This window comes from Notolepis coatsorum (assembly GCF_963971535.1).
Source record: "Notolepis coatsorum genome assembly, chromosome: 8".
In the NCBI taxonomy this organism is placed as follows: Eukaryota; Metazoa; Chordata; class Actinopteri; order Aulopiformes; family Paralepididae; genus Notolepis; species Notolepis coatsorum.
In genome coordinates, this window is record NC_140172.1 from 125,452,563 (window position 1) to 125,473,657 (window position 21,095).

General features: G+C 46.2%; 1 protein-coding gene across 1 annotated transcript in view; it reads left to right on the plus strand.

The window, feature by feature from the left end:
• The window catches only part of sh3pxd2b (SH3 and PX domains 2B), a 127,438-nt gene that overhangs the window by 80,602 nt on the left and 25,741 nt on the right, over positions 1–21,095 (plus strand). The window contains 1 exon segment of the mRNA XM_084320675.1: positions 13,483–13,574. Coding sequence (XP_084176801.1) covers positions 13,483–13,574 — 92 coding nt within the window.

A 21,095-nucleotide genomic window follows, 5' to 3' on the forward strand; every position in this document is an offset into this window, starting at 1 on the left:
ATTACAGGTGTAAAGGACTTATGGCGGTTACTTAATCCCACGACCCGAAAGTACTCTTGTCGATCTGCGAGACATAAGACACTATCCAGAATAGATTATGTCTTTGCATCACAGAGACTATTTGATAATTATGAAGTGGAAATGATACCCAACGCACTATCAGATCACTGTTATTTACTCCTTAAAGGTACATTTGGTATACTATCCTCCCGAGCCCCAAGATGGCGATTTAACTCGTTGCTGCTTAACAACAAGGAATTCATTACACAACTCAAAGAAGCTCTTATAGTATTCCAACGGGAGAATGCAAACTCGGTGCAAGACCCCAGAATAATATGGATGTCGGTAAAGGGAATGATCAAAGACTTCACGGATAGCTTTTCCTCAAAAATGCGCAAGAATCAAAACACAAAACTGGATGAGCTGGAAACGCTTTACTCAACGTTATTTAATTCTCTGAAATACAACAACTCGACTAGAAAATCAAGTTAACGTACTAAAAATAGAGATCAATGACATATACAGACAACAATCGGAAATACAAATACGCAGCACAAGACAACAGCAGTACTCCCATGGTTCCAAACCCAGCCACCTATTAGCCATGCGATTAAGAATTAATGCAACATTTGCAGATATAACTACCATTAGAGCACAACAAGTACTTGTAACAGATCCGGTAAAAATAAACGATACATTCAAAGTATTCTACTCCGATTTATATAAATCAGAAATGACCTTCGATCAAAACAAAATGGACACATTTCTTAATCAAATTATTCTCCCTAAACTTTCAGAGAATGACGCTAAACAGTTAGAAATACCGATCACACTAGAGGAACTCAAGATGGCCATAACCGCAATGAAAAGTGGTAAGGCTCCAGGAAGAGACGGTTTCCCATCAGAAATGTACCTTTCTTGTTGGGACATAATTGGCCCCTTATTACTAAATATGATCTTATACTCAGTCAAGGAGGGGAACTTCCATAAAACCGACAATATTGCACTCATAACAGTCCTCCTTAAAAAAGACAAAGACCCCAACGAGTGCGGTAGTTATAGACCTGTAAGCCTCCTCGGAACAGATATCAAACTGTACTCTAAGGTATTAGCCATCAGATTACAAAAGCATATGACGTCTTTAGTTCACCCGGACCAAACTGGCTTCATAGGAGGCCGCCTGATCACTGAGAACATAAGACGTATACTGCACGTACTTGATGCCGACAAAGAGGACACCATACCTAAGGCGATGCTGTCCCTGGATGCTATGAAGGCCTTTGACAGGCTGGAATGGTCGTATCTGTGGGCAGTGCTAGAAAGGATGGGGTTAGGAAAAGGATTCATCGATATGATTAAAGTATTATACAAAGACCCATCGGCCATGATTATAACAGGCACAATCATCTCTGAAATATTTCCGGTATCACGCTCTGCCAGACAGGGTTGTCCTCTTAGTCCCGGTCTGTTCAATCTATCATTAGAGCCGTTAGCACAATATATAAGACAATCCCAATCCATAGAACCTATCGTAATCAAGGGCACACAACAAAAAATGTGTTTATATGCGGACGATGTAATATTGTTCATGAAAAACCCCAACACCACATTGCCTCATCTGCTCAAGTTGATTGAGGACTTTGGTGATTTATCGGGATTTAAGATAAATTGGCCGAAGTCGGCTTTCCTTCCACTTAACACCCCTGCAAAAAAAGATACAACCCTCCCAGGACAGATACCGATGGTAAAACATTTCAGATGCTTGGGAGTGGAAATATTCCCTACCATAAGACAAACGGTGAAGCACAACTACACAAAAATCCAAAACAAAATCAAAGACGACCTTGATAGATGGGCAAAACTTAAGAACACAGTACAAGCACGGATATCAATAGTTAAGGTGGATGTACTACCTAAAATCAACTTCTTCTGTTCAATGCTACCGTTACCCCCTCCAGAGGGTTACTGGAAAAGATTACACTCCTCCACATACAAATTTATTTGGAATAACAAACCACCACGTATAAAAAGATCCACCGCACAGAGAAATAAAGCAGATGGTGGCATGGCATTTCCAGATTTTTTCCTATATTTTAAGGCGTACTCATTAAGTCCATTGACAACATGGTTTGACTCCCAAGCATTAGCATCTTGGAGAAAAATAGAAGAAAACATAGTAGCCCCACATAGACTGAAGGACATAGCATACACTAAACTACCAATCAAGCACTGTGAACGAAAATTTGGCCCCATAATTACTCATGCGATCCGGATATGGCGTGAATCACAAAAAAAAAATCCTAACCCACAAGAATGGCACAATCATACTCCCTTATTCAATAACAATGCTCTCTTAATTGGAAAACGACCTATAAGATTCCCTATATGGGAAGAGCAAGGCATACACTCATTAGGGGATATTTTTAACAAACAGGGTTTTTGTAGTGATAAAGAAATACGCAAAAAAATTTATCTCACCAAGTCCACATGGCTTTTTCACAAACAGTTGGAGCTATGTTTGAAGTCTCACGGTGTTCCATTAGACAGACCAATTGAACACCACAGATACCACAAATTCTTCTACTCAAGAGAGACATCGAGAGGTTTTGTTTCAGAATTTTATCATCAATTACTAACGTCCTCGTATGAAACCCTCCAACTTGACTCTGTCTGGAGGAGGGATATACCAGACCTGGAAAATGACTTTGATTGGCAAGGAGCCTGGGCAAATGTCCGACTTACATCAAGGAACCCGGATCATCAACAAATCAATCTTAACTATATTCACAGGACATACTTGACTCCTATAAGACTGTGCCGAATGGGGCTCAAACAAGATTCCAAATGCACCCAATGTACAAATGGGGACGAAGGGACATTTATGCACATGTATTGGGACTGCTCACCAGTTAAGGCATTCTGGAAAGATGTGACCCAACAAATATCAAAACTCGTATCTTGGAATATACCTGTACACCCCTCGGTATTGCTGTTGAATGATGTTTTTGAGTTTGCAGTGAATCCACAGCTAAAGAGATTGGTTTTATCGGGTATCACAGTAGCCAAAAAGCTGATCGCATCACGCTGGTTTCAACCGGAAAAAATGTGCCGTAAAGTTTGGTTTCTGACATATCTCGATGTAATTTACCATGAAATATCTACAGCAAGAATTCTGGGTCTCAATGAATCCAAAATGTCAATGTGGTTAGAAGTGGTGGAGAGAATAAAAGCTAGCTTATAATGGTAGTGTCTGGTTAGGTGCGAGGGATAGTGGAGGTACTTCTCAAGGTGGGGTCCGGGAGGGGGGGGTTCGAGCTGAGCATATGTATGTAGTTTTTTTTTTTAGATAACAGGTATTATGGGTATATCTTATATAAAACAACTAACCAAAAGGTGATCCCATTGGATGTGCCCTGACAATTAATGCTTGTATATCTTATCGTGTGTTGTCATGTTTGTTTATATGTTTGTTTAAAAAAGAATAAAAAAATTAAATACAAAAAAAAAGATTGTGTGTTGTGAAGTTTAGAGACGGAGAGTAAAGTACAGAAAAAAAGGTACCGTTGGGTACCGGTATCGATTCCCAGGTAAAAAGAAACATTTTCAGGTCCCGAACAGACCCACCGCGTAGGCCAGATGCAAGCCGCATTTTACAATAAACCTCTGTGGGGCTGCTTAAAAAAATATATTATAATCGCAAATGTAATCGCAATCGCAATATCTGTCAGAAAAATCGCAATTCGATTATTTCCCAAAATCGTGCAGCCCTATCTGTGATTGAGTCGCATCGAAATGATCAACTGAAAGACGTGAACGGAGGCGAACATGTCTTCCCAGAGTCCTCCTCTGCTCCCCGGTTCTCCCCGGTTCTAATAGCTATGGTTAATCCAAAACCAAACGCCCACGAACAAGTTACAGCATAGCCTCGACTTCCTCCACTGTGTTGTGTTTCAAGTTTCTTTATTAGTTGTCATACAGAAGTACAGAATACTTTTATACAAAATGCTTCTTTCTGTTACGCTCCAGAGACTGTGCTAGACAAAAGGATAAGTATAAAATAAAATAAGTATAGCAAGTATAAAATTGAAGTCACGTACGTAGACACAAGTGTTCAGTATGTACATATGTACAATGTTCAATGCAGAGTAGAAGTAACTGAGTTACCATACTATACAATATACTAATTACAATATACTATATAGTGCAAAGCAGAAATGGGATGAGGTACAATTTAGGTACAATTTACAGTAAGGTGTACTGAGTTATGGGTTGTAGTGCAAATTCTTTGCCAATAAATATAAAGTGTGTTTAGGTGTTCTAAAGTGTGTAGAGTGGGTGCTGCAGTGAGTTGTTTGTTTAAAGTGAGTGTTTGCGTGTGGATGTGTGTGCTGTGAGTGCTTTTGATGGTTGTTGCATAGTGTTATTGTTCATTGAGCAACCTGATGGCGTGGGGATAGAAGCTTCTTCTGAGTCTTTCTGTGCTTGCCATGAGACTCCGGTATCGCTTGCCTGACCGCAGCAGTTCAAAGAGGCAGTTGTTTGGGTGGCTGGAGTCTTTGATAATTCTCTTAGCCTTACCCATGCACCGTTTGTTGTAAATGTTCTGGAGAGTGTGAAGCCCCCCTCCAATTGTGCGTTCGGCTGAACGGGCCACTCTCTGTAGTCTGCTGCGGTCTTGTGCGGTGCTATTCCCAAACCAGGAGGTGATATTGCCAGTCAGGATGCTCTCTATTGTGCATGAGTAGAAGTTCTTAAGGATCTTCTGACTGACTTGGAACTTCCTTAGGCGCCTGAGGAAGTAGAGGCGTTGCCGTGCCTTCTTCACAACACTGTCAATGTGTGTGGTCCATGTCAAGTCCTCGGATATGTGGACTCCTAGATACTTGAAACTGTTCACTCTCTCAACTGGTGCCTCGTCGATGCTGAGGGGGCTGTAATCCCTGACCCCTGACCTCCTGAAGTCCACAATCATCTCTTTTGTTTTGCTGACGTTCAGGGAGAGGCAGTTCTCCTGACACAACTGCGACAGATTCTCTACCTCTTCCAGGTAGGCCCTCTCGTCGTTGGCAGAGATCAGGCCCACCACTACTGTGTCATCAGCAAATTTGATGATTGTGTTGTTGTTCCGCTGTGCCACACAGTCATGTGTGTACATGGAGTAGAGGAGGGGACTCAGAACACAGCCCTATGTTGAGCGTGATGGATGAGGAGGTGCAGTTGCCTGCTCTTACCACCTGGGGTCTACCCGTCAGGAAGTCCAAGACCCACTGGCAGAGGTCATAGTTCAAGCCCAGGTCCCTGAGCTTGGCTATGAGTTTGGAGGGGACTATGGTATTGAATGCTGAGCTGTAGTTGATGAACAGCATTCTCACATAGTTGCCCTGCCTCTTGTCCATGTGTGATGCTGCTGTGTGCAGCACATGGGCTATGGCGTCCTCCGTGGACCTGTTGGGGCGGTATGCAAATTGCAGGGGGTCCAGGTTGATGGGGAGGGAGGAACAGATGTAGCCCTTCACTAGCTTCTCAAAGCACTTCATGGCTATGGAGGTGAGAGCTACAGGGCGGTAGTCGTTGAGGCAAGCGGGCGTAGATTTTTTGGGTACAGGGATGATGGTGGACTTCTTCAGACAGGTGGGGATGAATGAATGAATGACTTTATTTGACAATATAAAAAATAAACATGTGACAGAAGAGCACAGTCGGGATATACTGCCAAGGATGTAACACAAAAAAGCTCAGAGCTTATTTCCATGGTGGTCCTTGTAGGGGGGTGGGGGAATGTGATGCTTAACACATGCATCATACAAAAACGTGACATCACAACACATCACATATACCATTTAACATTTATATACATACAGACTCATACAACATGCAAGGGTGCCTTAAGCTAAGTGTCTAGGTATAGTCCCTTTTGAGCCATGTCTTCAGGCTGGACTTGAATCTAACGGCACTGTCTATGGTTTTCAGTTCACTGGGCAGACTATTCCAATAGACAGCTGCTGAATATAAAAATGACTCCTTCCCCATACAGCTCCTGAATCTGACTGGCACAAAGTCAGTTGAGCTGCGCCTTGTTTGGTAAGCATGGGTGTCTCTGATTCGGTTGAAGTAATTGTTAAAGTACACAGCCTGTTCTAAGGACAGGTTAAATATGTCAGTGAATACCGGGGCCAGTTGGTCGGCACAGACTTTTAGGACGCGGCCGGGGATGCTGTCCAGTCCTGCTGCCTTCCTGATATTCACTTTCTTAAAGGTCCTCCGCACCTCATGTTCTGTTATTCTGAACACTGAATCTCCATCAGCAGCGCGCCCCCCCCCCCCCCCCTCCATTGCAGTGGTTTGTATGCTGGTGCTGTTATTCACAGCCTCTTGCGCAGTTGGTTAAGGTTAGAGTTTGGAATCAGGGCAGGCGTTCTATCGCCCTGCTCTAAGACAAACTCTAACCGTAACCAACTTCGAAAGAGCGCCTAAGCTTAACCGTCCAAAAACTTGCCGTCCCACGATTGGCGCACATGTCACATGACCAGAAACGTGCGTGGCCAATCAGAGCGCAAAACGGGAACGCGGAAGGACAAGCCACTTGCTTAAAGTATAGAAGCGACCTGGTGGTGTGTAATGCAGAACAGTGGCTGTACGTTGTCTATGGCAGTGGTCTCATGAGTAGCTGGCAGGCCTCTCTGGGGTAACAAGATAAGTAAAGACAAGGTGCCTCACTGGGGTAACAAGATAAGTAAAGACAAGGTGCCTCTCTGGGGTAACAAGATAAGTAAAGACAAGGTGCCTCTCTGGGGTAACAAGATAAGTAAAGACAAGGTGCCTCACTGGGGTAACAAGATAAGTAAAGACAAGGTGCCTCTCTGGGGTAACAAGGTAAGTAAAGACAAGGTGCCTCTCTGGGGTAACAAGATAAGTAAAGACAAGGTGCCTCTCTGGGGTAACAAGGTAAGTAAAGACAAGGTGCCTCTCTGGGGTAACAAGATAAGTAAAGACAAGGTGCCTCTCTGGGGTAACAAGGTAAGTAAAGACAAGGTGCCTCTCTGGGGTAACAAGGTAAGTAAAGACAAGGTGCCTCTCTGGGGTAACAAGATAAGTAAAGACAAGGTGCCTCTCTGGGGTAACAAGATAAGTAAAGACAAGGTGCCTCTCTGGGGTAACAAGATAAGTAAAGACAAGGTGCCTCTCTGGGGTAACAAGATAAGTAAAGACAAGGTGCCTCTCTGGGGTAACAAGGTAAGTAAAGACAAGGTGCCTCTCTGGGGTAACAAGATAAGTAAAGACAAGGTGCCTCTCTGGGGTAACAAGATAAGTAAAGACAAGGTGCCTCTCTGGGGTAACAAGGTAAGTAAAGACAAGGTGCCTCTCTGGGGTAACAAGATAAGTAAAGACAAGGTGCCTCTCTGGGGTAACAAGGTAAGTAAAGACAAGGTGCCTCTCTGGGGTAACAAGGTAAGTAAAGACAAGGTGCCTCCTGGACAAGTCGGCCTCCACTCTGTTGCCAATCAACGCCACGACTCAACGGTATGGTTTCACATGCGGTCATGTCATTTTAGAAGCTTTTTATATCATCTAAACATAAAGTCCAGGCCACTTACTTGTCAAAAACTTACCCCGAAGTTGTCGAAATGGTCAAAACCTCTCAGAATAACACCGGAGAGTCTTTCTGTTTACTGGGCACTGCCGTGACGAATGGAATGCGACTTGGAGAGAGAATAACACATTTCATGTTCCAATCAAGACGTCAGCGCCCACAAAACAGACTCTCCGTTGACATTTTGAGACATTTGAACTGTTTAACAACTTCGAGGTACGTGTTTGACAAGTAAGCGGCCCAGATTGTATGTTTAGGTCGTATAAGATTCTTCTGAGAAAGTCGAATAGAATTATGCCGCGCCTTCACCCGGCAGATCTACATTTCGGTTAATTTGCCTGGCTGTGACATGGATCAAGTAGCAGTAGCAAGCGACTTATAAGTTCTGTATGACAAGTCATCAGGAAGGGTACAACTCTATCAGCTGAGTAACAATGTTCATCAAAGTGTTGCGTGCTACAGTGTAGGTTAGTTTATTAGGACAAGTGCATGACAGTAAGGTTAGTTAGGGTTCGATTTTTTTTTTTTTTTTTTTTTTTTTCAAATAATGGTTGAAGAAGTGCGTCTTTAGTCGACGGCGAAAGATTAGACGGGTTTCGGCTGTGCGTCAATACTTTTACCAACGGATTTCCGTGCGGCCAATCGTGTGACACCTGTTTCTTTCACCGGTTAAGCTTAGGCACTCTTTCGAAGTTGGTTAAGGTTAGAGTTTGTCTTAGAGCAGGGCGATAGAACACCAGCCCTGATTCCAAACTCTAACCGTAACCAACTTCGAAAGAGTCGCCTAAGCTTAACCAGTGATAAACTAGGCGTTAGGTAGTTTGCATGCCGTTTGAGGCGGAAATGGGCAAAGACACAGGCGTCACGCGATTGGGCGCACATGTCACATGACCAGAAACGTCAGTGGCCAATCAGATCGCACCAGACACGTCAGTGGCCAATCAGATCGCAGAACGCGCACGCAGAACTGGAAATCCGTTGGTAAAAAAAATAGACGCAACTGGGGTGGGTAGTTCATTCCGACTTCTCTTTGATGACCCTCCCGGAGCTCGGATAGGAGTAGGTCTGAGGCGGCCAGAAGATGCAGAGCGTAGGGGTCTTGAGGGTGTGTAGTTAGAGACCATTTACCGGAGGTAGGCGGGAGCGGTTCCCTTTGCCGCACGGTATGCTAGGTCGAGGGCCTTGAAGCGGATAAGTGCAGCAATGGGGAGCCAGTGCAGGTCCCTAAGAAGTGGGGTGACATGGGCCGACTTCGGTAGGTTTGAGATCAGGCGGGCCGCTGCGTTCTGAATGAGTTGAAGAGGCTTGGTGGCAGTGGCCGGGAGGCCAGCGAGCAGTGCGTTGCAGTAGTCAAGGCGGGAGATGACTGTTGATTGGACGAGGAGTTGGGTGGCTTCTTTTGTCAGGAAGGGGCGGATCCTTCTGACGTTGCTCAGGAGGAATCTGCAGGTTCTGGTTGTCGCTGCGATGTGAGCGGAGAAGTTCAACTGGTCGTCGAGGACGCGTGAATACTTTACCCAAGGCAGTTGTCCTTCCGCGTTCGGTTTGCGCGCCCTGATTGGCCTCTCTAACTATCACTCAACTTCCTCCCATTTCCTCAGCGCCCAATCGCGTTAGCCCTACTACTCGCTCAATATCACTTCAGTTCCACAGCCCCATTTCCTCGTATTGTTGCTCCGCCGTAACTAAAACTAACTATCACTCAACTTCCTCCCATTTCCTCGTATTGTTGCTCCTCCGCAGTGCATCATATACTAAAACTAACTATCACTCAACTTAACTGGAATATGTTGTTGTAATTGACAAACCAATAAAAAATCATGAATTTTACTATCACTCAAGCGGCGTATTGTTTTCGCCTCTCTATTAACGTAACACGCTATTCATATCAATCGACATCACATCAATATAAATAACGTATTGTTTTCATCTCTCTATTAACGTAACGCGCTATTCATATCAATCGACATCACATCAACCCAGCCTCCTCCAATGTACAGTTTCTACGTCAAATCTATCTGCGCAAACCGAACGCGGAAGGACAACTGCCTTGGGTAAAGTATTCACGCGTCGAGGACAACACCAAGGTTCTTGGCGGTCGGGGACGCGGTCACAGCTGCATTCTCGACTGTGATGGAAAGGTCGGTCAGGGGGGAGGATTTGGCCGGCAGGTGGAGCAATTCTGTTTTGCTTAGGTTCAGTTTGAGGTGATTGGTCGTCATCCAGGCGGAGATGTCGGACAGACAGGGAGAGATCCGCTCAGAGACGTAGATATCTGAGGGAGGGAAGGAGAGGAAGAGTTGAGTATCATTGGCATAACAATGATACGAGAAGGCATGAGACGTGATAATGTTACCCAGTGATTTAGTGTAGAGGGAGAATATATACATACATATATACAGCCGGAAGGCAGCGGAGGTTATACATGTTAGGGTAAGGGGTTATTATGGGATGAATATAAGTCAATGTAATGTCCCGCAAGGAAAACATGGCTGTGTGTGTGTGTGTGGAGAGAGAGAGAGAGAGAGAGAGAGAGAGAGAGAGAGAGAGAGAGAGAGAGAGAGAGAGAGAGAGACTCTCCTCTCTTGGAGGACAGTATCTGAGCACTTAGGATTATTAAAGTCAGAGAGACACAGGCTGATGGTAGAAACCTTGATGGATCACATTAAACTATGCCTGCTGGCAGCCAAGAAGCCCCCCCCCCCCCCCCCCCACACACACACACACACGCCCCCCACCCTCGCTCCACGGAGTGATAATCACGGTGTGGTCCTGGAACACTGGGGCGGCTGGCGGCACTCATTCTGTCGTCTGGTCTGAGGCGTTAGATCATTGAGATGATTATTATCCGTTTCTCCGCTGCCCTTTAGGGATCCAGATAAAAGGAGTGAGACGGAGAGAGGGGGGGGTGGGGGGAGAGAGAGAGGGAGAGGGGGGGGGGGGGTGGGAGAGAGAGAGAGAGACCCCAGACAGACGGTGAGTTTGACTTTCATCTTCAGCGGTTCTGTCAGGACGTGTCTCTATCTCTTGCTTGTGATCAACACCAGACCCCAGAGAGAGAGAGAGAGTCAGAGAGAGAGAGAGAGAGAGAGAGAGAGAGAGAGAGAGAGAGAGAGAGAGAGAGAGGGAGATAGAGAGAGAGTCAGATAGAGAGAGAGATAGAGAGAGAGAGCGAGTCAAAGAGAGAGAGAGTCAGAGAGAGAGAGAGTCAGAGAGAGAGAGAGAGAGAGAGAGTCTGAGAGCGAGAGTCAGAGAGAGAGAGAGAGAGAGAGAGATGAAGAGACTGAAGCAGACGACTGAGGGTAGAGGAGGAGGAAAAGTGCTTTATCCTTTGAGTGTTAAGGCCTTTCCATTGTCCGCTAGGGTCCATGACTGAAACGAGACACGAGCCGACCACAGCAGACGTCTGTACACTACAGACACGTCCGCCCTCCATCCACCTTTCGACCCACGCCTAGTCTACCCAGTGCGTTCACCTACTAGCAGAGCAGGTGTCGTTCAGAACACGGCTCTGAATCAATGCCGGTACACTTGGACCAGGAAGGTAAAGGGCTGTCCGTCCGTCCGTCCGTCCACACAGTGACTCAGGCGGTCTTGCCTGGACGTGCCTCGCACGGTCACCTCCACCGCCAGCGTGTGTGAACGTGTGAGTGAACGGGTGAATGTGAGTCATGAGTGAGGCTTAAGGCATAAGCAGTCCATTTACCATTTACCATTTACCATTTACCACATACTTTCTACATATATGTGTCCCGTCCTTTGAGACCGTGTCTGCACCTGTAGTGTAAGCAGTGCTGGTCGGCCCTTTTCAAATCAGGAACAGGTCTACAATAACGGGAATAATAAATGTGAATTAATAACTGGATAACACTTTTAGGTCAATTAAATGTATAGCCTTTTCTTTTCCACTGTAAACAGAAATGACGATACAGACAACAACAACACCAACAATAACAACATTGATCTAGTTGAACACAATGTTTTAACACATTCAGGGCCATTTGGATCCGTCTAATATCACTCTAGACGGCCAGCATTTCTAAACAGACTTGCATAGTCCGTGAGGCTGTTTGTAGAGCTAAAGCTATACTTTATAGTATTTATATCTGTCCATTCTCATTGTCAATTGACACCATAAACTGTCCCTTCAAAATGGCTTAAAGAAATAATTTTTTCATCAATACGTTCTCATTTTATAGCATCTTGAATATAAGCGTTATATGGGATTTGGGCTAGTATATTTCCTGGAAGGCGAGATACAGGGCGCTAAGCTACTAACGTTAACACTTTAACTGCCGGAAGACGTGTTTAGGCGTCCTTCCCCGCCATGCTCAAGTTGCCGAAGACGCCGTAACTCGTCTTTGCTATCAATATTTCAAAAATCTGTGATCGGATTCATATTTCCCATCCGCTGGCCTGAGACCCACCAAAAAGCCCCACTGAACCCTCTAGCGGTTCAAGAGCGCCATCTGGTGGCCGATCGGCGCAATCGCCTAACAGGAAGTTACTTGGACGATGTGCTGTTCTCCCATATTACTTCCGGGCACTCGGTAAAGGTCCCGGCACTCTAGCTCGTCACTATACATAGCGATCCGTTGCCAATAACTCGATAAACAACATGATTTGGACGTATATACCATTATACAACCTGGAAATGGACCGGGTATTCCAACATCCCATAATAGGAAAATGTATACTCCACGCGCATCGCCCAACGGCGCGAGGAAGATACGGTAAGATTCAGCATTATTTTTCAATGTCTTCTATACTAACTGATCTGATGAACATTTGACCCACATTAGATGAATGGTATAACGCTGCCCACGGAATTATAAACGCCCCCTCGCCCATCCGGTCAACATCAGATGATGTGTAGTAACTTCCAGAAGTCCGTCCAGTTGGATTTTTTTATATCGCGCCGATTGCTATCAAACTGTATTTGATCATCAATATAATGCATTTGGGGCTATAAATCACATTCTGGAGAAAGCTGCAGAAAGAGATGAAAACATACTTATACTTTAGATCATATTTTAGTATGAATATGTGAATGAAAAAGTTTAACGTTCATACACCCTGAACAATACATATAGGACATTGAATGGGCCCTAATAATGGCAATTTAGCAATAGAATTTAAAAAGTTATAGCCCTGCAAAGAAGGGGAATTTCTCCATAGACAAATAGAGCTGGCAACCTATGGTATATCATGAATTTAGCCTTAGGCAATCAAAGTGTTAAATCCAATGGTATTTCGGCTATAGAGAAGCTACAGTTAAAAATCAAACTGCATATGATCGGTATGATGGTCCACCATGAATGCATGAAGGGGGGGGGGGGGACGTCGTTTCTGATTATTGATTACCAATAACCGCGTTAGCCTCAGTAGCCACATTCGCTGATCGGGTGGATGGCTATCATAACAAGGCCTGATCAGCGTGTAATTTACGTGAAAAAGATCTTACCGTGGGCCAGTTGGATCCCCCAAAGGATTTCCCAGTTATCGATCGCCATCTGGTAGATCGATATGTCCATTGGCTGATCATATATTCCTTTACTGCACACTGAAATCCGCGTCCCAAAACGCATTCCATGCTACATGCTACAGGCATAGCTTCAGGTTAGCAGAAAACTACATTGGAGATCCAGAAAAAACAACACAACTTCTGCCACAGGGAACACTGCATTATCGAGATAGCGCCCCTAAGAGGATCTGGCCGGTAATGCACTTTTTCGAATTCAAAGAGTAGGGTACTTCTGCAGTGCTGCTCGGTGACATCGAGTAGGTTATTAAAATGGAATAAAAGCCAAAACAACCTTGACACGGACATCTCTGTGGTTGGCCGGGAAAATGAGTCTGTTTAGTGACGGTCTGTGTGTTTCCCTCTGCAGGCCCTGATCCAGCTGCCCGTCTACATCTCCCAGTGTGAAGAGGTCCGGGTCTTCTTTGAGACCAGACCTGAAGACCTCAACCCACCCAAGGAGTAAGAACACACACACACACACACACACACACACACACACACACACACACACACACACACACATATATATATATATATTAGTGCTGTCAATCGATTAAAATATTTAACTCGATTAATCGCATGATTGTCCATAGTTAACTCAGGATTAATCGCATTATTTAAAAAAAAAAAAACTACCTTAAACGGATCTTTTTCAAGTTCCAAGTTGTAATACTCTTATCAACATGCGAGTCAACAAATGCTTGCTTTATGCAGCCATTTAACACAAAAGGATGACCCTCATGCATTGCAAATTTGCATCAAATTCAAAACAGAGTGATGCACAAAATGACTTAAAAGAAAATAATAATTTAAAACAATGAAGAAAGTGTGCATGAAATAATAGGGGAAAGAAAACGTCAGGAACTTGTTACATTCACCCACGCAAGGGCTGAGTACTCACACCCCCCTCTCTCTCTCTCACACACACACTCTCCCAGCTCTCTTTCTCTCTTGCCCCTTTCTCATCTCTCTCACCCCCCCTCTCTGTCTCTCTATCTCTCACACACACTTCAGAAACAAACATAGTATCAATGAGAGCATCAACAATACACCTGAGTGAAGTCTAGCCAAAAAAAATTAAAATCTTCGTGAGTTAAAATAAATAGTGGCGTTAATAGAATCGGGCGATTCATATAATATATATATATGTACGCACGCACGCACGCACACACACACACACACACACACACACACACACACACACACACACACACACACACACACACACACACACACACACACACACACACACCTACACACACACACACACACCTACACACACACACACACACACACACACACACACACACACACACACACACACACACACACACTCCCTCAGACAGCAGAACTATTCCTCATAGTAATCCTCCTGACCAATATCATGTCATGCTCCAGCAGCAGTCAGCTAGCCCCGCCCCTTCGGTTAATCAACCTCACACACACACACACACACACACACACACACACACACACACACACACACACACACACACACACACACACACACACACACACGCACGCACACACACACACACATTACACATTACAACCTGTAATGGCTGTGTGATGTCATGCTGCTACATTAAGTCCTCAGAGGTGGGGAAACGCTAACGTACAGAAAACACATTTAACAAGACACGTTTAAAACCCTGAGTGAGCGTTCTAGCGTGTTTCCGCCTGCCTTCAGTGGAGCCTGGAGCTCTGCTGAGGTGGCAGGGCTTCTCCCTCAGGCTCAGCCCGGTCCCTCCTCGTAAACATCACTCCAATCATTAGCGTCATATTCCACACGGACAGTTATGATGTGTCGAAAACCAAGTCGTAAAGCAGACACACACACACACACACGCACACAGACACACACACACACACGCACACACACACACCTCCACCATGCTCTCTCCATCACCAATGTGTTGTTATTAAAGTTGGCAGGTGTGTGTAGAGTAGTGGAGTTTATGGGCGGCTGGTTTCATACTTAGAGAACATTAAGGTTAACATTCCATGGGGGTCAAGATTCTGGAACACCGACAGCTGTCAGATGAAGGCGTTAAAACTGTAACTGGCTTGTCATCACTTTGTGTGCTGCTGGTGAACCAGTATGACCGGCGCTGGTGTGCTCACTCACTCACTCACTCACTCACTCACTCACTCACTCACTCACTCACTCACTCACTCACTCACTCACTCACTCACGCTCGCTCGCTCACTCACTCACTCACTCACTCTCTCACACACTCACACACTCACTCACCCACTCACTCACTCACTCACTCACTCACTCACTCACTCACTCACTCACTCACTCACTCACTCACTCACTCACTCACGCACTCACTCACTCACTCACTCACTCACTCACTCACTCACTCACCCACCCACTCACTCACTCACCCGCTCACTCACCCGCTCACTCACTCACTCACTCACTCACTCACTCACTCACCCACTCACCCACTCACTCACTCACTCACTCACTCACTCACTCACTCACTCACTCACTCACTCACTCACGCACTCACTCCTCACTCACTCACTCACTCACTCACTCACTCACTCACTCACTCACTCACTCACTCACCCACCCACCCACCCACCACTCACTCACATACATCCATATTCATCTCGCTCTTTCTCACTCACACTCTCACACACACACCACACACACACACACACACACACACACACACACACACACACACACCCACACGCTCAGAGCTTGTTGCCAAGGACACATACCTTATTACCCCTCACACCAAACCCCAAGCATCTGCTGAGAGAGCGAGAGACAGAGGGACCATTTAGTGGAGGCAGATGAATAGAAAAGACCTTGGTTTGTCTTTATTGAAATTGGATTAGGGCTTCCTGCGCACGCAGCCTGCTGGTTGGCTGGCTGGCTGACAGCAGGGGGCCGGTCCTCTCAGACAGCAGCCGCTACACCGTGTGGAGGAAGAGTAATGGCCTTCAATAAATCTACTGTACAGAGAGAGAGAGAGAGAGAGAGAGAGAGAGAGACGTCTCGGCCCGCCTACCTGAGAGATTGAAGGAGCTGGGAGGAGAGGAGAGAGGGAGGAGAGGGGAAGGAGAGGTGATGAGAGGAGAGAAAGGTGAGGGAAAGAGGAGGAGATGAAAGGACAGACGGAAAGGGAAAGGAGAGGAGAGCAAAGGTGAGGAAAGAGGAGGAACGGAGAGGCACATCAAATCGGGAAGGAGAGGAGACGAGGAGGAAAGCGGAGGACATTAAAGGAAAGGAATGAGGACGAAAGGAGAGGGAGAGCAACTGAGAGGAGAGGAAAAGAAACCGTGTGAAAAGTGAAAGGGGAACGTAGCAGGAGAGGAGTTGAGAAGGAGAGACGGGCAGGAGGATGTATCATAGCATGTGAACAAGGTTCGGGGAAATAATGAGAGGAGAGATTGATCCTTCAGTGAAATGGGTCAGACTATTATATAGCACTGTGTTTGGTTGGCACCTTTTCTATGGCATATTCCGGTGCTGCACATCGTCAGATGGACTTTAGTGTTAGAGGCCCAGAGAGGTAGCCTGGATCCAGCCCCCTACAGGCCCAGAGAGGTAGCCTGGATCCAGCCCCTACAGGCCCAGAGAGGTAGCCTGGATCCAGCCCCTACAGGCCCAGAGAGTAGCCTGGATCCAGCCCCTACAGGCCAGAGAGGTAGCCTGGATCCAGCCCCTACAGGCCCAGAGAGGTAGCCTGGATCCAGCCCCTACAGGCCCAGAGAGGTAGCCTGGATCCAGCCCCTACAGGCCCAGAGAGGTAGCCTGGATCCAGCCCCTACAGGCCCAGAGAGGTAGCCTGGATCCAGCCCCTAGAGGCCCAGAGAGGTAGCCTGGATCCAGCCCCTACAGGCCCAGAGAGGTAGCCTGGATCCAGCCCCTAGAGGCCCAGAGAGGTAGCCTGGATCCAGCCCCTACAGGCCCAGAGAGGTAGCCTGGATCCAGCCCCTAGAGGCCCAGAGAGGTAGCCTGGATCCAGCCCCTACAGGCCCAGAGAGGTAGTCTGGATCCAGCCCCTAGAGGCCCAGAGAGGTAGCCTGGATCCAGCCCCTAGAGGCCCAGAGAGGTAGTCTGGATCCAGCCCCTACAGGCCCAGAGAGGTAGCCTGGATCCAGCCCCTATGAAACACCAATCATCAGTTCTGGGGATTCATATAATCATGCTAGGATAATCATGTTTGAAAAGGGGCAGAGGTGGGCGATTCAGGGGGCTGAGAGAGGGTCCTCCTACGTCGTCCAGAGCAGGGTTTCCGCTAGAAATAAATCGGTGCTTGTCCTGGACAAATGTGATCAATTCTCGAGCTTATTGCAATAACATTATATCTGTTGCTCAATACTTACTGTCACTCAAGTCACAGTTACCATTTGTAATAATTAACGTTACATCAGCTCCACTCTGTCTGCACTGCAGTAGCCCCCCCCCCCCCATGCATGGAGCGGCTGATTTCTTTCAAAAACGTTGCGTGTGTTTGGGTCCATGTAGCACAAGCCACAACGTATCAATATATCAATAGTTTATGAACGGCGACATGTTGTCAGCAGAAATGCAAACCATTGTTTTTATCTGATAACGCTAAGGTAGCTATATTCCAATGCAACAAACGTTACTCCAGTCCATAGATTTCCCCACACACGCACACACGACACACACACACACACAACACACGCACACGCACACACACACCTACACACATCTCACGAAGCCAGGTGCATCGCAAGGTAAACACACTCCTCACGAGATTTGCGTACGTTACTTGGTAACCAAATGAAAATAAGAGGGAATTATTTTCACAGGACATTATGAAGGGAGAGATATGTCAGACTTCAACAGATTTTCCCCAAACCGGTAATTACCAGATAACGGAAACCCTGGTCCAGAGTGAACCTAGTCTTTCCCTCTCTCACACACTGGTAGGTATTGTAGAAGCTGCCACCCATTGTCACCCATTGTCATCCATTGTCATCCAAAATTACTACTGCAGTTCCTGTTGGGGGGGGGGGGGTGATCCAACAGGAAGTACCACTGAAAAAAGTGTGATTTTTGTTATAAATAGCTGTATCTCTATCATCCCACCACCACAAGGTCCTTTTATTTTATTGCTTTGATCTCTCGCTCTAAACCCTTTGAAGTAATGATACCTTTATGAATCACTGCTGGAGCTGGCACTGCCTTCACACACTGCCTTCACACACACACACACACACACACACACACACACACACACACTCTCTCTCTCTCTCTCTCTCTCTCTCTCTCTCTCTCTCTCTCTCTCTCTCTCCCCACTTACAGACACGCACAGCTATTCTATTTATAGTGCGTTAATTGTTTTGCTTATGGGTTCAGATTTATCATGCCGGGGGCATCGATCAAGGCGTTATGTGATTGAGAGCACGCATTGAGATGCAGGGGGTGAGAGGAACAGTTGGCCAGGAAAGAATAAACAGGAGAGATGGAAGAGAGTGGAGAGACTGTCAAGGAAAGAGAGAGCAGGTATGAAGTACAGGGAGGGGAGAGAGATGGGGGGGGGGGGGGGGGGGGGGGGGGCTATAAAGCACGGGAGAGATGGTTAGATTGTTAAAAGGGGTGAGAGAGAAAGATAGAGAGAGGGAGCGAGATAGATAAGATAGAGAGAATGAGGCCATGTCCAGACTAAAATGATTTTGGTCATTTTAGGCAAAGTATTTGATCGTTTGCACCTTTCTGCCACACGGAACTGCGTTCTGGCAGCCTGAAGACGGTACTTTCTGATACCAGCTCCCAGAGTGCACAATTCTGAAGACGCCTGAAGACGCCACCCCATTGCGTCACCATCTTTACAAGCGATACGCGTCTTCTCCTGAACCGATGACGCGATAGCCCACCTCTCCCTTACTCCGCGTGTGCTCCCACATCACAACAACAATGTCATGTACAGAGTAGTTGTGTTCGTGTTACAGAAGCTATTGAGCTTGATCTGGCTTTTACAGCTAAATGTACTACCACCGTCGACAACAGATTGACATCTCCCTTAATCCGCATGCAAACCCAGCCAACAAAAAGAAACATAATACATATGTCTTATTGTCCTGGCTAGAAGTGTTTATTAAACACCGGGAGGCTACTGTGATGAAATACACGTTACTAGCTAGAGATTAGCGTCATATAGTGGGCCTTTTTCTGAAAACCCAAGTAGTTGCCAAGCACATACTGTTCCATAGTATGCCTTCAGTTGATCATGACAAATCCTCTCTTACCTTGACGATAAAAAAGCCTCCATAATTTAGTAAATAAAGCTGTAGCCAGCCAGCTAGCATTGATGCTATTCAAAATGCTATTCACATTAGCTAAATAGCTAACCAACTAAATACAATAGACAGTGGTATCCTGAGGTAACGTTAAATACAGACAACGTTTGCTAGTCGAAAGGACTGGACACAGGTACAAGTTAAACATCAATCAATTACTTTATTAATACAACACAGGTAGTTTGAGCCGCGGTCTCTCTCTCTCTCTCTCTCTCTCTCTCTCTCTCTCTTCTCATCATCTCTCTCTCTCTCTCTCTCGCTCCACTCCCGAACCCGCTGTGTAAGACCATAGTCCCCTCCATACTCATAGCCAAGCTCAGGGACCTGGGCTTGGGCTATGACCTCTGCCAGTGGGTCTTGGACTTCCTGACTGGCAGACCCCAGGTGGTGAGAGCAGGCAACTGCACCTCCTCATCCATCACCCTCAACATAGGGGGCCCCCCAGGGCTGTGTTCTGAGTCCCCTCCTCTACTCCCTGTACACACACGACTGTGTGGCTCAGCGGAGTAGCAATACAATCGTCAAATTTGCTGACGACACAGTGGTGGTGGGCCTGATCTCTGCCAACGACGAGAGGGCCTACCTGGAAGAGGTCAAGGTCCTGGCGGGATGGTGCCAGGAAAACAGCCTCTCCCTGAACGTCAGCAAAACAAAGGAGATGATTGTGGACTTCAGGAGGTCGGGGGTCAAGGACTACAGCCCCCTCAGCATCGACGGGGCACCGGTTGAGAGAGTCAACAGCTTCAAGTACCTCGGAGCCTACATATCCGAGGACTTGACATGGACCACACACATTAACAGTGTGGTGAAGAAGGCACGACAACGCCTCTACTTCCTCAGGCGCCTAAGGAAGTTCCAAGTCAGCCAGAAGATCCTTAAGAACTTCTACTCATGTACACTAGAGAGCATCTTGACCGGCAACATCACCTCCTGGTTTGGGAATAGCACTGCAAAAGACCAAAGCAGACTACAAAGAGTGACACGTTCAGCCGAACGCACAATTGGAGGGGGCTCCCCCAGCCCTCCAGAACATTTACTACAAGCGTTGCAAGGGCAAGGCTAAGAGAATCATTAAAGACTCCCAGTCACCCGAACAACTGCCTCTTCGAACTGCTGCGGTCAGGCAAGCGATACAGGAGTCTCAAGGCGAGCACAGAAAGACTCAGAAGTAGCTTCTATCCCCAGGCCATCAGGCTGCTAAACGAACAATGAATGAACACTACACAACAACAACCACCAAACGCACATAGCACACACATCCACACGCACACACCCACTTTAAACAAACACACTGTAGCACCCACTCCACACACTTTATAGCACACACCCACTTTAAACAAACACACTGTAGCACCCACTCCCCACACTTTATATTTATGGATGAAGGATTGCACTACAACTCGTACACCTTACTGTAAATTGTAACCTAAAATTGTACCTCATCCCATTTCTGCTTTGCACTAGATAGTACTGTACATTAGTACACTGCATAGTATTGTGTATTGTATATTATATGGTAACTCAGAACATTGTACATATGTCTATACCGAACACTGTGACCTCATTTTCTTCTTCTAAATTCATGCTATATTATGTTATTATGTTATTTGATACTATCTTGTCTAGCACAGTCTCTGGAGCGTAACAGTAAGAAGCATTTTGTATGAAAGTATTCTGTACTTC